This window comes from Martes martes (genome assembly GCF_963455335.1).
Source record: "Martes martes genome assembly, chromosome: 10".
NCBI lineage: Eukaryota > Metazoa > Chordata > Mammalia > Carnivora > Mustelidae > Martes > Martes martes.
This window is the reverse complement of record NC_137898.1, coordinates 51973195-51995477: the sequence shown is the minus strand read 5'-3', so window position 1 is coordinate 51995477 and position 22283 is coordinate 51973195. Positions and strand designations below refer to the sequence as shown.

General features: G+C 36.5%; 1 protein-coding gene across 2 annotated transcripts in view; it reads right to left on the bottom strand.

The window, feature by feature from the left end:
• STK33 (serine/threonine kinase 33) overlaps positions 1–22283 on the bottom strand; it is a gene marked incomplete at both ends in the record, with an annotated part of 69688 nt that overhangs the window by 28804 nt on the left and 18601 nt on the right. For both annotated transcript variants that reach the window (XM_080817070.1, XM_080817071.1), the window contains 3 exons: positions 11788–11873; positions 12311–12423; positions 17391–17466. In XM_080817070.1, coding sequence (XP_080673196.1) covers positions 11788–11873; positions 12311–12423; positions 17391–17466 — 275 coding nt within the window. The remainder of the gene's footprint in view (positions 1–11787; positions 11874–12310; positions 12424–17390; positions 17467–22283) is intronic.

Sequence of the window (22283 nt, the reverse complement as noted above, 5' to 3'; positions counted from 1 at the left end):
TTTTATTTTATTTTAAAGATTTTATTTATTTATTTGACAGACAGAGATCACAAGTAGGCAGAGAGGCAGACAGAGAGAGAGGAGGAAGCAGGCCCCCTGCCGAGCAGAGAGCCCGATGCAGGGCTCAGGACCCGAGCTGAAGGCGGAGGCTTAACCCACGGAGCCACCCAGGCGCCCCACTACTGCTTTATTTTAAAGGAAGTTCTCATATTTCCTATTTAGAATATTTGCTATAATCTTTCATATCAGGTTAGAGAAGTTTCCCTTTTAAATTGTGAATGTTTGTTGAGTCTTATTGTTTCCTTTGAAATGACGGTGTGCTTTTTCTCTTTTAATATGTTAATGTGGGAATTTATATTTATAGACGTTTTTCTGAAGTTAAACCATCATTGTGTACTGAACAAAAATCCAACTTGGTCATGATGTGTTATCTTTTTATATACACAGTTGGATCCAATTTGCTAATATTTTGTTTAAGGTTTTATATCAACATTAATAAGTAAAATGGATCATTTTCCTTTTTCACAGGTTTAGCTTCCATTGGTCTAGTTTTGTTATACTATAGTATACAGAGTTATGTTAGACTTTTTGAATAAGTAAAGTTCCCTCTTGTTGGGGGTGGGAGGTGAGTTACAAATTTGAGATGAAAGTCTTAAAGGACTTATCAGTAAAATCATTGAATTTTGAGTCTGGTGTTTTCCTTAGGGAAGATTTTATTATTATTTAACATATATATACATATATATGTATATGTGTGTGTTTGTGTATATATATAAAATTCAAAATATATATATACACACACACACATAGTTTTGAATTTTAATTCCAGTAGAGTTAACATACAGTGTTATGTTATATTAGTTTCAGGTGTACAATACAGTGATTCAGCACTTCCATACATCACCCAGTGCTCATCATGGTAAGTGTACTCTTAATCTTCATCATCTTCCTTATGGAAGATTTTAAACTACTACTTCATTTCTTTAATAATTATAGGACCATTCAAGTTTTCTGTTTATTCTTGAGACAGTTTTATGAAGCTGTAAAACTTTTCTGGAACAAGAAATTTTGTCCATTCGGCCAAGGTTTCAGATTTACTGGTATACAGTTGTTGGTAGGATTCCCTTGACTTTTAAATTTATCTTTTAAATCATAATCCTTTTTCTGTGCTTTACCTATGATTGAATTCTCTTTTTCATATATAATCTCTTCCTTTTGTCTTTTCTTTTTCCTTCTTGATTACTTTTGCCAAAGTTTTTTCTATTTCTCGGTCTTTCGGAAGACTCAAATGTTGGTCTTGTTATCTTTTCTCCTCTACCTTTGCTTTCTAGTTTATTTTCACTTAGTTTTTTTTTTTTTCCCATTACTTTATTTGGGTATATTCTGCTGGATTTTTTTCCCTGCAATTTTAAGTTGGATAGGTAGTTTATTAATTTTTAGCCTTCCTTCTTTTCTAATATAAATGTTTTGGGCTACAAACATCTGCCAAAACACACTTTACAGCATCCTACAAGTTTTGACATGTTGTATTTTCATTGTCATTCGCTTCTAAGGATTTCATTTTTTTCCTCGTTAGTATTTATTCTTTAACCCGGGACTTCTCTAGAAGCATGTGATGTGATTTCCAAACACAGGCAGATATTTACTCTCACTGCTATTGACTTCTGATGTGGCTGCATATTGTTAGAGAACATGATCTGTGAGGAATTTATTGAAGCTTGCTTGCTTGCTTCATGGACTTGTGTAAGATCAATTTTTAGAAATGCTCCACATGCGCTTAAGAAAACTATATGTTCCCTAACTGTTGGGTGCAGAACTGTATATGTATTCACTAGGATATGCTTGTTGACTGTGTTGTTAAAATCTCTGTACCTTTGTTTTTGTTTTCATTAACTTTACATTATCCGTAATTGAGAAAAGTACATTAAAAAGTCTCCCACAATGAAGAATTTGCCAATTTCTCCATGTAATTTTGTCAACTTCTGAAATACCATGTTTTTCAGGTTATTTTATTCGTTGCATACATGTTTAAAATTAGTATATAATCTGGTTCAGTTGAATTTTTATCATAATAAAGTGACCTTCTTTATCTCTAGTGATGATTTGTTGTGTTGTGTTAAAGTATTAACTGATACTTATTCAGCTAGACAGGCTTTAATTCAGTGACACAGGTTACTGTTTGCCTGGTATGTCCTTTTCCATTCTTCTTCTTCTTTTTTTTTTTTTCAGTATTTCTCTGTCCTTATGCTTCAGATGTGTTTCTTGTAAATAGTACCTAGTTACATTCTACTAAAATCCAACCTGACAATGTCTTTTAATAGGTCTTTCTAACTCATTTATTTGTAATTATTTTTATATTTGGACTTGTTTCTATCATTTATGTTTGCTGCCTCAATTTGCCCCATTCTTTGTTTTTTAATTCTTTCCCACTTTAAAAATCTGATGTCTAGATGCTGGCGAGGATGCGGAGAAAGGGGAACCCTCCTACACTGTTGGTGGGAATGCAAGCTGCTGCAACCACTCTGGAAAACAGCATGGAGGTTCCTCAAAAAGTTGAAAATAGAGCTACCTTATGACCCAGCAATTGCACTACTGGGTATTTACCCTAAAGATACAAACGTAGTGATCCGAAGGGGCATGTGCACCCAAATGTTTATAGCAGCAATGTCCACAATAGCCAAACTATGGAAAGAACCTTGATGTCCATCAACAGATGAATGGATAAAGAAGATGTGGTATATATATATATACAATAGAATACTATGCAGCCATCAAAAGAAATGAAATCTTGCCATTTGTGATGACGTGGATGGAACTAGAGGGTATTATGCTTAGCGAAATAAGTCAATCAGAGAAAGACAATTATCATATGATCTCCCTGATATGAGGAAGCGGAGATGCAATGTGGGGGGTTCAGGGGGTAGGAAAAGAATAAATGAAACAAGATGGGATCGGAAGGGAGACAAACCATGAGAGACTCTTCCTGTCACAAAACAAACTGAGGGTGACTGGCGGGAGAGGGGTAGGGGGAAGGTGGTGGGGTTATGGACATTGGGGAGGGCATGTGATATGGTGAATGCTGTGAAGTGTGTAAACCTGGCGATTCACAGACCTGTACCCCTGGGGCTAATAATACATTATATGTTTATTAAAAAATTAAAAAATTACAAAAAAATCTGATGTCTACATCTTCCATTTAACACCCTCTCAGTGGATCAATGTTCTCTCTCCCTTCTCTATGCTCATCACATGGATATTGCTTTGCATTTTGATTCTTGTTATTACGGAGATAATTTCTCCTCTTATTCTTTGGTTTTGCGATTTTTTAGTTTTGCTTTTTTGACACCAGCAAAATTTATCAAGGTATTTAAAGACTCTAACTGCACATAGCTCTGGTAGCAGCTTCTGGATTTGGTCTTCCTATTTAATTATTTCAACCAAGTATTTTACGTGTCAATCCTTCTGAGGTCTTGTATATTTGAAAATATTTTTATAATTTGTTTCATTTGAATGCTAATTTGGATGGATACAAAATTCCAAGTTAAAGTTCTTGGTCTTTGAATATATTTAGAGTATTACCCTATTTATGCTTGTAACCAATGTTGTTCCCCAAAAGTAAGATGTCAATGTGATTCTTGTTCTTTTTTATATGTTCTGCTATTTCTTTCTGGGTGATTTTAGAGTTTTTTGCCTTGAATTTCCTTAAATTTCATCACACCTCTTTTGTCAGTTTTGCTTATCTCTCCTATTTAGTATTCTATCATCTGTTGAAAGCTGAAGTCTTTCTTCTTTAATTCTGATTATTTTATCTCTATTATTTCTTTAAAGATTTTCTCCTCACCTTTTTTTACTTTTCTCTCTCAAATTGCTATTATAGGAATTTGGGCACTTTTAATTCCACATATCTTAACTTTTTTTTCTACCTTTTTAATATTTTCAATTTGTTTATCTTCCCATTTCCTTCTATAAAGTGCCATAATCTGACCGCCTAGTTTTTTTAATTCATTCTTCAGCTGCACCCATTTCACTTCTTTACCCTATATAGTTGCATTCTGTATTTCAACTATTATACCTAAATTGTTCTACTTGGTTCTGTTGTATTATTTCATATTCTTGCTCCATATTATTAACATCTTCCCTTATCTCTTTTAGTATGCTCAGTTTGTTGACTTTAAAATTTTAGACTGTCTCTTTGAAACTCTCCTAATGGTGTCTGAAACTTGCCCTGTGATCTCATCTTCCCCAGGGAGTACTGGCTCCTTGGGAGGACAGGGCTTGGTTCTAAGGTCATATCCAGGTCCTCAGTCCAGAAGCTCAGGGAAGAGTAAGGGGTAAGAAACTTAGGCACCAAAAACCTGTCCGCTCGAAGCTATTCCTCAGTCTAGGGTTTCATCCTCATCAACCTTCTCCCTGGAGAAACAACCTTCGGATGAGGCACTTCTAAAAATACAATCCGCCAGTCCTAGCATTTGGAGTTCAACAGATAAGGAGTCAATGTGGAAAACCAGTCAATTCTCATCCATTTTTCTTAGCTTCTCACTCAAAACAGGGCTTCAGTGCTGCTTGGATTTTATTTCTTCAGACCCCTGTGAGGGCACAGACATCGACGTCCCAAGGCAAAGGAAGATAAGCAAAAGGGAATCTTGGGGTTTTTTTGTCTTCCTATTTTAACATCCTGTCCTGGCTCCAGGCTGTTGCCTTACCCTTCATACACCCCAACTCAAAATGAATCCTTCATTTTCCCAAGGACTTCTCATGCCGTTCTCCGAATCCAGGTGTCCTGAGGTTTTTCTCCGAAGTTATTCTAGATTAATCTTCAGAGAAGATGCAGTAATCTGTGCTAATTCAATATCTTAGTGGGAACCAGATCTTCGCTAGCAGGCCTTTCCCTGGGTGGTTTTGACAATTAACTCAGAGATTTAAAGAGCTGAGTGACTGCTATGTTGAAACTCCTTCCATTCCTATCTAGTTATTTACATAGGGTTCTTGGTGTCTATATCTTTAAAAGCTAAAACAACAGTACAATTGAAACAATGCTGTCTCTTTCTAACAATAAGTAATAGTAAATCATGGATGAATAAAGTATTTGGGGTGAGGAAATGCAACTCTTTCCATCACTACAGAGATGCATTTCCAATATAATTGTATTTGTGATGCTTATTAATTACAGCAAAATATAATTATGTTCTCTTGATCAATTAGTACTAATAATCATAATGATAAGTCATTGTTAAGTAGTTTTTAAACATTTAGAAACCTAAAAATCCAGCAAAGAAAAACAAAAAATTAAATATATATTTGAACCTTTTCTTTTTTTCAAAATGAGACAAATGATAGAATTATTAACAAAAACCTTTAAAACAAAAATATATATTGGTATAAAATTCTGTGAAAGAAGTGGAATAGAAAAAGAAATTCAAAGAAAAGAATGAATAACCTATAGTTCCTGTTAAAGAAGAGACTGATCACAAACTTTTATAAATGGGTACGATGAATGTCCTATGCATGTAAAAACAATATTAGTTTTATTTTTAATTATCAATATTAAGGAAATTCTATCTTTTGCAAGTAATTAAATTTAAGGTGAAAAATTTTTAGGCTCTACCTAAAAATATCTTGGGAGATTCACCATTTTTTCAATACTTTTTTCAGAGTTACTCAAGCATAAATATTTGAATATACTGTTCCAAAAAACAACCTCACTCTTCTTCTAATCTATGAAACCAGAAATTCTAGACTTTGTTTTTGTCTTTCCCAGTCACCTGAAAAACAGTTTGGGTCCTTGTACTCTAAACTGTTGATTCTCTTCCTAACATCTGATTCTCCCAGACCTTTCTGTACCACTCCCTTTGCCCAAGTTCTTGTCTTCATCATCTCACCCAAGTCCTATTTCAGTGTTCCAACTTCTTTTTTTAAAAAATATCTATTTATTTATTTGAGAGAGAGACAGAGACAGAGAGAGTGTTGGGGTGGGTAGAGTGGGGGGGCCATAAGTGAAGAGGGAGGGAGGGAAAATCTCAAGCAGACTCCCTGCTGAATGTGGAGCCCAATGTGGGGCTTGATCCCACAACCCTGAGATCATGACCTGAGCCGAGATCAACAGCCAGTTACTCAACCAACTGACCCGCCCAGGCACCTCAGTGCTCCAGCTTCTGCTTGGCACCAAGCAAGCTGTAGCACACACACTGTTGCCAGATTATTCTTCCTGAAGTTCTGTCTTGCCAGCAATACATCTACTGGCCCACTAACTGATGGAGCTGATCTTTGAGTCATCTCAGACAACTTGCTGCTTGTCCCCAACATGCTCCAATGCCCATTCTGTTTCCATTGAGACGCTGGCTCTTAATTTACTATCTCTCCATCAAGATCCTTCTTCTGCCCTTAAGCCATAATCTGTGTGTAAGGCTCCCTCAAGACCTTTAACTTAAATGTACTCCTAGGGGGTTTCCAGCTTCTTATTCTCGCAGGAAGGACACTCCATTAGAATAGGTGTTCTCTCCTCAGAATCTAGCCCACAGACCTCATCCAGATCCACCCAAAATCAGGGTCAGAGGGACAAAGGAGAAACTTGAGTAGGTTCAGCTGTGATCAAGGTCCTGCAGTGCCTTCCAGTAGCAACCCACTGTCAAACACGTCAAACACAAAGTCCCCTCCAGATAAGTCAAAGTCTAGAGTAAAACAGTCCTAACCTACCTTTACAGCTTAATTTCCCACTCCTTCCTTACATGTCTTCTATGGTTCTAGAAAAACAGAATTACTACTATACTTCATGTTCTCTGAATATCTTGCACATTTTTTTTCTCTATATATGTTTGTAAAGTTCTTCCTGTCTAGAATTCCCATCCTTCTTACCACAGCTATAACACTGCTACTTTTACCCACTCTGTCAGAGCCAGGTCACATACTACCCTCACTTTAAATAGTTTTAGTAATCCCCTAAAGGGAATGATAGCTCTCTTCTTGAAAACCTAGTACTACTGCTACATGATATAGTACCATGTTATATAACACTATATTGTACATTGTATCATACTGTATATTACAGTATTAGATAGCACATTATATATAAAATATATAAATATATATTTTATCTTTATAGAACACATGTCATTGTATATTAATATATAACATACACATTTATGTTATATATGAAATATGTATGTATTATATAACATCATATGTGTGATATAAATATATAAATCTATAATATTTTATATAGTATTTATGTTTATATGTACACACATTATTATATACTCATTCACTGCCTGTGTTTTTATTTTAAACCCTCTACTATGCTGTGGGCAACCAGTGGGCAGGGGCTGTACCAGACTCATCCCTGTGTCCTCCGCAGCATATAGTAGTTATGTGATAACTATTTACTGAATTATTAACTATCTACCTATCATTGGATATTGAATAAATCTCCAAGGTTCCTGGTTCATGAACTTCTTTGTAACATAATTTTTATAAAAACTTTCATTAAATAGGGTTTTGACATATTCATATACATAAGATAATTCACAATTTGAGAATAACTAAATATAGTAAAATAAAGGTAAGAGTTTTGACATAGTTAGGTTGAAAATATACAGTTGGAAAAAATGCCCCACAATTAGGCATCAGAAAAGTTACAGTCTCTTATGTAGAGTGTATATATAAAGACTAATGGTCAAAAGCTAATGACAAAAACCTGGATAATAACTTGTAAATTAATGAAGAAGGGCCTTGTTCACACACTAGGAAAGACCTTTCTGAGATTAGACCCCACACCTTGATGACAAGTGCCTTCACAAAGTGTGACCATATAAAAAAGTACATTGTACTTTGTGGTAAATTACTTGAAGGGAGAGACTGCGTTTTATTCATCTTTGAACCCCAAGAGTGCCTTGGGATTAAAATCCAAAGATACTTGTTAATATCAATAAAGACATTTAAATAACAGTTGCCCTATTTAAAATAAGGCTCCTTGCAAGATTGATGCACTACAACAATAATCTCCCTCATTTCAAAGTGTGTACATTGTTCTCTACCATCTATGACAGCAAGTTACAACTTTTTAGCCTGAGATTCAAGTCCTCTCACAATTCTTTTTCCTTTTTTAAAAGTTTGTTTCCCACTTCTTTCCTTCGAGTATTTTCTCTGCCAGTCGGATTGAACTTCCTGATTTTACACTTGCTTGCCTCTGTGTCTCTGGTCTTCTTATGCCATTTATCATTTTCTTCCTTGATTATATCTTATACATAGCTTGTCTCTCTTACCAGGTTATAAATTCCTTATATCAGAGACCACATCCTATATATTCTTAATGATATTTTGTTACCTAGCACAACGTGGTAGGCGCACACACACACACACACACACACAATCTGTCAAAGGAATTACTGAATGTATGAATAAAACCGAAAGACCTCAAATCTGGAAACTACTTTATGACAAGCCGTAGGAAAAAAAAAATGTTCCCTTAATTTATAGCTGGGTTCTTAAATATAAGTAGGCATTAAAAATACCTGGGAAACTTGTTGAACATGCAAATTCTTGTTGTTAGCTGTCATAAGGGGACTTGAAGGGATACCAAGAAGCAACTGTAATTGCCTTACAAGATGGAATAAACTTCCAAGCCACTGTTGAGAGGAAAGAGGACAGAAAGGAAGAAACAGACCCAAGAGGATCACAGGCGCACTCCTGGCTGTGGGAGTCATCATCAAACCCTTCCTTTGTAGGAAAGTCATTTCTTGGCTGGTTTTCCTTACATCTAATCTTTGACTTTTGAAATCAGGATGACAAATGTGTTTATTTTAAGTTCCATTCACTTAAATGTACCTAGAGAAACTAGGACTCTTTTTCTCAGAACACTTTGCACATACAGACCATATTTCAAATTGCACAATACATAGGCTGAACCATAAAAACTTTTTATCCAATAAAGCTCTTTGAAAAAAATGTCACTACATGTTAGATATTGCAAAAGATAAGCTCTGGTTATAAAGCAGCCAGGTACTGAGAGAAGTAATGTATTCTTTTTAGATTATTTCAAACAGGGGATATGAATTACAGGAAGACTTCAAGTGGTTAAGTAGAAAAGAGTTTTGCCTTTCAGAAGTTTATAAAATGCCAGTATTCTAAACTTCATACACTGAACTCCTTAGGGTAGTCCGATATAGTACACGCTATCTGTCACTTCTCTATCCATTTGGCAAAGACTACATAGAGACAAATGTTAAGAGGCTCAAAAATGGAGACTTCTGGAAAAATGACCAAAGCCAGAAATAAAGTTGTACTAATTAGAAAACAAATAATTAAATGGCCAAGCCCGAATGTTATGTGATGCTGAAAAGAGAGAGATTTCTAAGGCACACCATCTGTTTTACAGTTTTTGATTTTGCTGTACTACAAATCTCCTCAGAATGGTTTTGCAATGATCTAGCTGCTAGCTCGTTTGCACAATTACTTCAGGCCAGAAATACTTATTGCACAGAATCATTTCAGAGATCAACACATTCACAGAAGAGGGCAGATATAACCCAGCTTCCAGTGAAGACTGGTTTTATAGCTCTTGAGGGAAAAAAATATTATTAAAAAAATGATTAGAAATTACCAAAGGAAAACTAGAGAGTTGAAAAGAGGAGTGATATCACTGTAAGTTTCTGATATGTATCTAAACTTATTTGGGCCCTCAAGGGTCTAATAGAAACTCTTCATCACTTCTTGACCTCTCAGCAGCATTTACCTGGGAGCTGACTGCTCTCACTTTCTCAAACATTCTTCATCTAACTTTCCCGTCACCACTCTCCCGATTTTCTTCTCTCTGCATCAGCCATCCCTTCTCAGCACCCATGGCTGGCTTCTCCTCTTCTGGTTATCGTAGTGTCCAATTGCAGGGTCCTGGGGCCTCTTCTCCTTTCTCTCCTTATTTTCTTTCTAATTTATCTCTTAGCCTAATGACCTTACATGGTGAATAAACACTCATGAGTCCCAAATTTATATCTCCAGCTCAAACTTCCCCAGTTCCAGGATCATATATTTGATTATCTATTTACTATCTCCACTTGGATGCCACATAGGCATTTCAGACATTGCATATCAAGCAGGAACTCTTGATCCACCACCTTTCCCCGGATAAAAAGCTATTTTTCCTGCAGTGTTTCCCATCTCAGTAAATGGCACCAGCATGGTCCCAGCAGCTATTACAGCAAAATCTGGAAGTCACCCTTGATTCTTCCCTTATCCTCATTCCTCATCTCAGCCACCACCAAGTCCCATCAACTACACCTGAAAAAATGTATTGCATTTATTTCTCTTCGACTCTGTTGCTACCACCCCATCCAAGCCGCCATCATTTTGCAACAATGCCACTGCAGTGTAAGCCCATCAGGTATCTCCAGTACCTAGCACAGTGTCTAGCAAATAATAGATGTGCAATAATTTTTTCATACATGAATACTGCTTAGCAATAATTCCCATGTGTCTTTAGAAATCTCCAATCTCAGTTCCAGGACATTTTCAGAGATACCTACAGACTTATTCACTTATTGAATCATTTACTCATGCAACAGTTATTGAGTATAGATTAATTGGTACTAGGCCCCATAACATATTTGATAGTGTCTTAAAGATGACAGAAGTTTGTATCCTGCTCCTATGAAAAAGTCTGGCGGTGGGCAGGCAAGGGGCTGGCACGGCAGCTCTGGGAGCTAAGAGCTCTGCTTCCTTGCATCTTGTTGTTCTGCCATCCTGTTTATGGATTCCACTTTATGGTCTAATATGGCTAGTCCACCTCCAGCCATCACATCTGTATTCCATTCACCAGGAAAGAAGATGTGCCTGAAGAATGCCATACGCTCCCCATTTAAGGGCACTTCCTGAAAATTGCTCCTACTTCCACCATCATGATAACTGACAAAAACTGGGGATAACCAGCAACAAAGACTAGATAGATAACAATGTTTCCAGCTACAAGTGAGGATCCTCATTACCAGAGGACAAAAGAGGATAAATATTGAGGGGTAAGGAGCAGGTTCTTCCAAAGTTCCCATTATGACCAGGTAATGTTCTGGTACTGGAATACAAAGCTTGGTAAGACATACGATCTAGGGCGCCTGGGTGGCTCAGTGGGTTAAAGCCTCCGTCTTCAACTCAGGTCATGATCCCAGGGCCCTGGGATCGAGCCCTGCATAGGGCTCTCTGCTCAGCAGGGAACCTGCTTCCCCCCGCCACCTGCCTGCCTGTCTACTTGTGATCTCTGTCTGTCAAATAAATAAATAATATCTTAAAAAAAAAAAAAGACATACGATCTATGCTGAAGGCAGGTAGTCTGATGGGGGAAACAATATGTAAATGAATAACTACTCAAGATTTCGGGCCAGTCTTAGAAGATCTTGGTTTTTCTAAGTCCCCAAATATTCCTTGCATCCAAAGAGTTGAAAGAAGGGTGGACTGTTGTTCCAGGGATTATGTCACTTATCTATACAGACTGTTTCAATATACAGACTGTTTTCATCATGGGCATTTCTCAGCTCTCTTCTACCAGACTTGATATCATCATGGTACAGAGCAAAGTAGAGTTCATTCAAACCTCTACAAATACGTCTAAAGAACTCTGGTAGTAGTTTTAATAGTTTAAAATGCCCAATTCAGAAATGTGTTAAGACCCAATAATTTTTTTAACTTGTCAGAAGATGAAACTTATTGACTGTTTTAAGATTACGAACTACAAAACCAAATTAAAAAAAAAAAAAAGCAATGGTAGCATGTCAAAGAGAAAAAAAAGGAGGTCATCTTGTAACGTACCGTTATCCACTGGTTATCTAGTAGTTCTTTAGCCGTGATTCTGTGAGCAGGATCTACTTTCATAAGCTGTTTCAAAACACTTTTAGCTGCAAATAAGGGAAAATCCTGAAAATCTTAACTACAATTAATACCATAATTTTCTAGTCTATTTGGGATTAGGTCTATATAATGTGAGGGGAAGATTTCAATTACAAAATAAATATCATCAGAATAAATGGCTAATAAATAAAGTTTCAGGCCTAAAGTAAGGTTTTATTGCCTGGATTTGCTTATAAATGGTCTACAGTAAAAATGGGCTAGATGATCAGCAATTTCCTCTTTAATTTTTATTATGTAATTTGTTTTTGTTGGAAGTTTTGACTGCAACAATCACAGTGAAGAGATCACCATTTCCACAAGTAAATAGTGTTTATTTTTATGAGTAAATTTGATGATGAAACAGAGATTGAGAGTATTTGAATTATTGGCCAAGTTTCTTCTTGCATACATTTGCTTTAGTAAATAATGACAGATCTATACTTACCACAATCACTTATGGACTCCCAGATTGGATCTTCAAAACGTAGTTCTCCCTTTCTTATTAGCTCAAAAAGCTTCTCTTCTGAGCTTGCCAAAAAGGGTGGTTCTCCGCATAATCTACAACAAAAGCAATTGTTCTGTTTAGATGTTTTTTAATAATCAAAATGAGGCTATCAAAAATTAAGTTTCCATAGGACTTGGAAGTAGTGGTGTTTCAAATTTAAGTAAAGGGTAGCTAGAGATGGTTATCTCTCTCTGGATGTAGAAATGGGAGCAAAGGAGGTTTTGCAAGATCAGTGATAGGACCTTATATACACTGAAATCTCCAGATCTCCACATTACCCAAAGGTCTTCCAGATGGGGAAAAACCTAAATAGCTCAAATAGGACCAAAATACAGGCGGATGTGTAATTTTAAATGCACAAATAATAGTGGAGATACACTTCAATGTGAGCAAAGGTAAGGTGATGCTTAAGGTACATAATTCAAACTGGACTTAAGGGAAAATATACTGAGTTATCAGAGTCCTTTGGGCATTTTCAGAGTCTAATAACCATGTAAGGGCTTTATCCACGGTAAAACACTATACCAACGTTAGTAAGAATAACCCTGTGGTCTATATGCTCTGAGTCAAAGCCAAAAATCCACTAAAAAGGCTACAACTCTTCAAAAATGGTATACAAAATGAAGACAGTCTGGATGAGGAAAGTCAGATGATGATACTGATTTGACCCTTTATTCTGGAATGAAAGCTGAGCATACATAATGACCAACATTAGTAAAACCATTGGCGGTATGTATAAAGTAAACATGGGCTTGAGGCACATTCTGTAGCACAGGGACCGTGTGTCTTCAAGATCTTGTAAAAGGAAGTATTGTATTAGTGCGCCTGTGGCTCTGTTAGTTAAGCTTCTGGCTCTTGATTTTGGCTCAGGTCATGATCTCAGGTCATGAGATTGAGCCCTAAGCCCAGAGACAGCTCCACACTGAGTGTGGAGTCTGCTTGTCCATCTCATCCCCCTTAGTCCCTCCCCACCTCATGCACATGTGTACACACTCTCTCTCTAAAATCAATCAGTCAATCTTCTTTTTTTAAGGAAGGATTGTACTATATTTCACAATGAGCCTGGTAAGCCTGTTATTCAGTAAGTAATCCGGTCCAAAACTACAAGAACTTGCATAAAAACCAAGTTCAATTCTTCATTGTACATTCTCAACACATGTTAGCCATTATCTTTACTGTCAACCCCAAAAACTAAGTACAACACTGTAGCCAACAACTGGATCTTCCCAATGATGACCAGAGAGAAGCTGGACCTGGACTTGTCACAGAGGCAACACCGTATGTCTGTTGTTCAACTCTTATATTTTTCTAACTTCATGACTTAAAGAATAAAATGGCATAACCCCATTATACTTCCCAAATGCTAGTCTATTATGTACATAAGTATAATGATCTCTAAGTCTCCAAGCAGTTAGATTTTTACTGATTTTTAAAGTTCTATTTTAAAGTTCTTTTAAAATCTTTGCCATGAACATTTTTCAATTAATCTAAATTTGATAAATATTTAACATGATAATGAGGATGATGATGATGATGATTTCCTAGGGAAAAAGTTACTCTCATCCTTGGAGTTTATCAACCTAGGCTGGAAAACAGAGCTTTTCATTTGCAATAGCGTCTTGCTAGGAGATAAGTATTTCACAATGAGCCTGGTAAGCCTGTACTTCAGTAAGTAATCTCTTATTACTTGTCCAAGTACAATCTCTTATTTTAATACTTTTTATTTCTCCAGTTCATTCTGACCCTCCTGTCTCTGATTTTATTTGCCTCACTAGTGTTTAGTTTTAAAATGCAATAAAAAAGGCCAGAAAAATGGTCTTAAGGACAATTATTATCTATTATAACAAGTACAGGCCAGCAAAAGTCCAGCTCATTGAGTCTGTTAACAACCAGTGATATGCACATTCACCAATTTCTTAGCTGCTCCTGCATTGCCTGACTAACATGCAGCTATAGCTCAAGGGCTGTGTTTAAAAAAAGTCCCACTTTTTTCTGTCCTTTGCAATTTTATTTACACAAAATGTATCTAATGGTTGGTCAATCAGCAGCATATGAAATTTTATGACAGCAATTTTCTGCACATCCAGAAAAAGGGAATCCAAGACATGAAAAATGCCTCTTAAAGCCTTTCTATTATTTTCAGTTGCCTATGTCCTAGGAATCACAACAGCGGAGGATAGTACCCGTGAAGAGTATTCATGTTAATTTCACCTTGAGAAAGTATGTTATCATTGTCCAATTAAGCAGAAATGAATCAGGGGTAACTGATAAACAAGAAAATAACCCCCCTGGAGAAGGTAATATGTTTGTGCCCTTGGTGAAAGAAATTATCTATAAGAACACCAGGCTCAGGCAAATTAATGAATAGGCACTGATTAGCTAAGTAAAAGTCTACTGTAAAGGAAAAAAGATGTCATTACAATGACATGCAGCCATGCTCTGAAGCAGAAAAATTAAAATTATATCTTTAAGAAGGAGAAAAAATTTTAGATGTGTACTACACTCTCACTTTCTTTAGCAACAAATTCAAACTAAGCAGGCAGCAAACATCACATGAATTGTGTAATAATAGATTACATATATTTTGTTTGACTTGTCTGGAAATTCTTACAAGTATAAAACACTAATTTAAAATAGTGATACTTTTAATTAAAAACTAAGGCTCAGAATTTTCACGGTACAATTCTAATTAGCACAAAACAATGATCAAAAACTTTGTGAATACGTTTACACTTTATGCAATCTACGCAGTGATGTGTGTTGACTATCTGAGTTACAGCTACAATCACATCTTCCAGTTCCTACTGCCTGTGTATTCCATTTCACAGCACTGTGAAAATGTAACTACTCTGATGTCAATATTTAGAAATGATCTGGAAGAGGGAGTGCACAGTGAAATCTCCAGTATGACCATAAAACTAATGTTGCATCAGCATAAAAATGTTCATACTCACCACGAGGCAGAACAATGGCCACTAACTTTTCAGAACGCCTCTTAGACAATTCGTTTTAATTCAATTTTACAAACATATATTGAGCATGGCTTCATGCCTACTATGGTACCAGATATGAGGGATGCAAAGATGAATAATATAAACTCTCTGTCCTTCAGGGACTTTGGAGCAAGGAGAACAAAAACAGAAAAAAAATACATACACATACTCTAATAATTATATTACAATCCTAAAATTTGTATGGAACCAGAAATGACCCCGAATTGCTAAGGAAATGTTGAAAAAGAAAGACAAAACTGGCAGCATCACATTGCCTAATTTCAAGCTTTACTGCAAAGCCGTGATCACTAAGACAGCATGGTACTGGCACAAAAACAGACACATAGACCAGTGGAACAGAGTAGAGAGCCCAGATATGGACCATCAATGCTATGGTCAAATAATCTTCGACAAAGCAGGAAAAAATATCTGGTGGAAAAAAGACAGTCTCTTCAATAAACGGTGCTGGGAAAATTGGACAGCTATGTATAGAAGAATGAAACTCAACCATTCTCTTACACCCAACACAAAGATAAACTCGAAATGGATAAAAGACCTCAACGTGAGGCAGGAATCTATCAAAATCCTAGAGAAGAACATAGGCAGTAACCTCTTCGACATGGGCCATGACAACTTCTTTCAAGACATGTCTCCAAAGGCAAAGGAAACAAAAGCGAAAATGAACTTTTGGGACTTCATCAAGATCAAAAGTTTCTGCGCAGCAAAGGAAACACTCAATAATAATTATATTACAATAATATAACCTAGTTTTTAAAAGTGCTATGAGAACACAGGAAAGTGAACAATTCTATCAAATTCACACATGTGCCAACTTTCCTGATGAAATATTATTGTTTTTCTTTCAGTGTTATTGTTTCGCATGCATTTTTGTCTGTTGCTTTAAATCCTCTGTGGAGTGTGGGAATGTATGTACATAATGAATGCAGGAACTCCGCTGGGGTAGATAGGAATTAGGGAAACAGAAGGCGTTAATGTTTGAGCTGGAGGGCCCAGGAGAAAGGTTAATAGAGAAGTGAAAAAACATTGTAAGCAGAGGGGACTGCATGAGCAAAGACTCAGACATGTGATACAGGGTATGTGACTCATAAAGAATGGCCTAGAGTGCCTAAAGCATATGGCAGGTGCATGGAAACGCAGTTAGCCTGAGATTGGAAAGGCATGCTGGAGCTAGGTTGTGGGAGGCTTGCCACTGTGCCATGCCGGGAGGCTCTGACATTCTTCTATAACAAGGGAGAATTACCAGAGGTTGTGAATCAGAAAAACAGTACAATCAGATTTGTGATTTAGAAAGACAATCCCGACAGCAATGTGAAGGATGAATGGGGGACGGAGACTGGAAGCAGGGAGAACAGTCAGACAGACATTGTAATATTCTAGAAGATGGATCATAAGGAGAAATGATACAAGTGAAGAGAAATGAAGGAAGAGGTGAGGACACTGCAAAGGAAAAATGAACAGGACGTGGGGTTTGATGGAATCTTGAGGGTGAGCCCAAAACAGCGATGTTTTCAGTAGCAGTAAGAGGACTGGGAACCATAGGATAGTCCCCAGATCCTGGGCGGAACCCCTGTCCAGTTAGTGTTCACTCCTCACATACGCCCGGTTCCCAGGGCAGCCAAGTACCAGGCCCCAGTACCTCTCTCTACCCCATGGGCTATAAGTGACTCTCTCGAGAAAATAGAAAGAAACTTCCTGGTTTGTAGCAGAAGATCAGAGGGGTGGGGATGTTAAGCAAGTTTTCACTTGGCTCAGAGCGCACCAGGTATTGCAGCATTCAGAGGTCAATGAAAAGCAAAGCTGTATGTTACAAGTTTATAGTATTAAAAACTATCTAATGGATTTAGCTGACAACTAATAAGAGAGCTTTTAGAATGGCTTCCCAATTGTGTTTTCAGTCACTTTTTAAAAACTCTATTGTCGAGTTTTCATTTAAAGTCTATGTAATTCTAGTCTGCTGTTAGAGACCATCCATTCATTTTAAACTGCACGTTTAGCAGGCTACTTACAGAAGGTACATTATGACACCGATGCTCCAAATGTCACACTGCTGGCTGTAGTCATGGGCATTGATAACTTCAGGGGCTGCCAAATAAGCAGAAGTGAAATAGTATTAATAATACAATAAATGAAGTTTAAACGCTTAAACACAAAGCATGAAAAATGTGCTGATGTGTTGTAATTTATTCCCCCACAGGGAAAAAGAGAACCAACAGCAGATGTTAAATGAATAATGTACGGGACTTAACAATTGATGCCACTGTACCCTCACTCCTGTCATTTAGCTTCTAATGGAACGATGGCATAAACTGTGTAACTAAATGTACTACTCTCCATTCCTCTGAAATTGTTAAGAAATGATTTTGCAAAGATTGTGTAGTTATAGTAGAAGACAACAGTATCTCAGTTCTTTTCCCAAAATAGAACCGAATATATGCCTTAAGTGGATATAATTTAAAGCAAGCCCAATATGTGGAAATCTGGATTCACAGAGAAACTAAGATAAATGGTTAAAATCATTATAGTAAAATAATAATAATAATAATAATATCACTCCTATGAGAGAATATGAGTTAATTTCCACATTTTCTAAATGAGAAAACTAAGACAAAGAGAAAGCTCCTACAGCAAAACTGGATCAAAAAGCCAACTAGAACCAGGATCCAGGTACTCCTCACTCCCCAACTCTGTGCTCCATACTTTATAATGTGTTCACGATACGGCTCCTTTAAACAATCTCCTCAAAGTAGTTGTGGGGGGGGGCGATTTACTTTAAGGTAGCACATTTTAATGATTAGATAACTTTATAATGGCTGGCTTTTTAGATGGCTTTTAAAATGTCACATATGATATTTCAGGAATAGTCTATTGTGCCTTTATGGCTAGGGAGCAAACATCTTTCTTTAAGGAAAAAGAAAGAATAGAACAGATATAAACATAAAAATGAAATATAGGTGTATATATTTCAATAGAATTTTAATGTTTACAAAAGCACTTTTTTGTAAATTATGTTATTTCTGTAAATCACATGAAGAAACTTCTGAGATGGTTAGGTAGGCATTTGGCTCACTTTGCCAGTGAGGAGACTAAGGTTCAGGTATAGGAAGTGACTTGCCTCACGTTACACAGCTACCAAGTGCCTCCCACATAAAAGGTGTTTTTATTTTAGAAGAGTTTCATTCTCCTGCCATACACACACACACACACACACACACACACTCCTTTTATAACTACTAAAAGCAAATGGCATTTCACTTCCTCTGCCTCCTGTCAAAGGAACTAAAAAGCAACAAAAAGGAACCAAAAAGTAAAAAGAAGAAACAATGAGTAAAGGCTCAACTATAGATAATTAAAAAAACTGAGTTACTCATTTCCAAGTCATTGAAAAATAATTAGCATTTTCCTCTAAGCAACTATTATTCCTTACCTCTACTTAAACTCTTTAAATACTGAATCACTAAAGTTCAGGTGGCTCTGTGGTAATGAGTCTCCGACAAGGGCAAGTCTATGACTTGTGTCCACACTGGGTGCCCGCACTGCGGGGTCGGGATGGCGGCCTCAGTCTCTCAGAGCCATCTTAACGACTAGGGGGTGTCTCCGTGTGTGCTGCCATCACAGCTCTCACAGGGAAGCAGAGGCCAGAGTAACGGTGCCAGGGAGCCATTTAGGAAGTCAGCAAAGCTCTACAAACCATCTGTCTTTTCTCTTGTTCTCTCACTTGTTATCAGTGTAGACAGCTAATAAGCAGGCATAAAACTCAGGGTGCTTGGATATATTTTCCCCATGTAACTACAGACCAGATGTCTTTTGCCAACAGGAGGGTATGAACAGAATCTAAAGTAGCCTTTTCCCAAATAAGATAAAACAGTTTCAAGACTTAATACATCAAGGAGGGGGAAAAACAACAACAACAAAACCAGAACTAGGTATACTCCCCGGCAGGAAAAATGAATAAACTACAGATACGACACTGGTAAGTCTCAAAATCATGGCATGGAACAGACAAAGACAGACACAAGAATGTATGCTGTCTGATTCAATTTAAATGAAGCTCTAGACAAGCAAAATTAAGCTTTGGTGATAAAAATCATCTGTGGTTGCTCCGGTCTGGGTGGGAGACTAACAGAGAGAGACACAAAGGAATTTTCTGGGGTGACAGAGATGTTCCGTCACCTCATTGGGGAGGTGATTCTATAAGCATATGCATTTGTCAAAAGTCATCAAACTTTACACTTAAAACTTGTGCATTTTATTATATGGAAATTATATTTCAATAAACTAAGATTTTTCTAAAGAAATCTCTAAAAGGTACAAAAAGATTTGTCAAAGTCTCATCTTGGTGGATGACTTTAATAACTCTCTCAGAAATCAACAGAGGCAAACAAAATTAACAACATGGAAAGTTTAAATCACAAAGGTATCACATTCGATTTTATAAATACATACGCAGAGAAATTTTTGTGATCAACAAAGGAGGAATATACATACTTTCTAAATATCCGGTGCAACATTTGCAAAAACCAACCATGTGTTCAATCACAGAAAAAAAAAAAAACTCCTAGAAGTTGAAAACCATTAAGTCACAATTGCCTAGGCCAATGAAGAAAACCAGACAGAAAAACCAAAAGGCTAGGAAAACTACCACATATTCCCATGAATGTCAAACACATTCTAACCACCTGGAAAATTATAAAAGCACTTCTAAATAATTCTTAGATTAAAGACTAAAACTAAAATGATAGACTATTAAGAAATGAATAATAGAAGACTGTCTAGCAAAAAAAAAATGGTCAAGGAAATACTCAGAGTGAGCAAAGAAATACTCAGACTGAACATAAATAACCAGTAAAAAAATAACCATTTTTTAAAACCATTTAACTTAGGAAGTTAAAAAATAAACCAAAAGAAAATAGAAAATAGAATGAATCCAGAAAAATGAAAGCAGAAATTTTTTAAAAAGATTTTATTTATTTATTTGACAGAGAGAGAGAGAGAGATCACAAATAGGCAGAGAGGCAGGCAGAAAGAGGGGGAAGCAGGCTCCCCGCTGAGCAGAGAGCCGGATGTGGGGCTCGGATCCCAGGACCCTGAGATCATGACCTGAGCCAAAGGCAGAGGCTTAACCCACTGAACCACCCAGGTGCCCCTAAAACCAGAAATTAATGAAAAAGTCAACCAAATAATAATAGACTTGAGCTGGTTCCTTGAAAGCCCAATAAATTGTCCTAACCACTAACAAATTTGATCAAGAAAAAAATGGTTTGTATTATTACAAGAGCTTAAATTGAGCACTGTCAGGTATTGTGCTAAGCACTTTACATATATTTTCTTGTTTAATTCTCTTGTCAACCTGATAAGAAAGATATTATTACCATCCTAAGTATATCCTCTCCGCTTCCCTGTTTTATTTTTCTTTCTTAGCACTTCTCTCTAACATCCCAGGTAATAGCAGACATTTTACTTTTTTTATTTTGTTTAATGTTTGCACCAACATGACATTTTTATGCTTTGTTCACTGTTGTATTCCCAATACCCAGACCAGTCCTGACACAAAGTAGACCCTCAACAATTTGATAAATGGATGACATAATCTCCATTATACAGCTGTAGAACCACAACAAATTAGTTAAATTGTTTGCCCAGGGCTCACCAGACTAAGTGGCAGAGCTGGACTCCTGAGTTAGCCAGGTGACGTTACAGGCCATATTGCTAATCTTACATCACATGACCATCTTAAAAAATATTAGGAGTTATTAGGGGGATAGGCACAGATACATAGGAGAATCAGAAAATTATAATATATGCATATTTATGCCAATAAAACTTAAAATCTCAAAGTAATGCACAATTTTCTAGAAAAATATAAATTATCAAAATGACTCACAAAGGTGTGGAAAACTTGAATAACCCAATACAAATTGAAAATATAATAGAAACTTAATCTACCAAAACGTATCAGAGCCAAAAAAATTTTTCGGGGAAATCTCATCAAATTAGTAGTTTATTAATATAACAGATAACTTCTGTTACTTAAGTGATTTGTGAGCATGCCATTTTATTTTTTAAATGAGGCTAGCATAACACTGACATCAAAAAAGACAAAGGCAGCACAAAAGAAAGAAATCAACACTCAAAACTCTTAAGAAAAGTGGTGACAAATTGAATAAGGCAGTTTATTAACCCAAGTGGAGTTTAATCTAAAAGTGCAAGGATGGTTCAACATTTTCGAAACCTATTAATGCAATTATTTCACCAATAAATTTAAAGAGAAAAATATATAATCATTTCTTGGGGACAGATTTGAATAGACATTTCATCAAAGAAGATTATGAATGACTAATAACTACATGAAAAGATGCTCAACATCATTGGTCATTAGGAAAATTAAATTACCAAATTAAAAACCACAATGAGATACTACTTTACACCCATTAGAGTGGTTATAATTAGAAAGAAAGGTAATTATCAAGAGTCAACAAGGATACAAAGAAACTGGAACCCTCATACAGTTGTTAGTAGAAAGGTCAAATGCTACATTCACTTTGAAAAAACATTTGGCAGTTTCTTAAAAAATGAAACATAAAGATGCAGGTGTCTGGGTGGTTCAGTTGGTTAAGGGTCTGCCTTGGACTCAGGTCATTATCTCGGGGTTCTGGGATGGAGACCTGCATCAGGTTCCCTCCTCAGCGGGGAGCCTGGTTCTCCCTCTGCCTGCTTCTCCCTCTGCCTCCTCTGCTCCCCCACTTGCACTCTCTCTCTAATAAATAAATAAAAATTTTTTTAAAAAGTTAAACATAGTCTACAACCCAGCAACTTCACTCTTAGGTAGCTACGCAAGGAAAATGTGTCCACATTAAAATTTGTACACAGTGGTTCATAGCAGCATTATTCATAATAGCCAC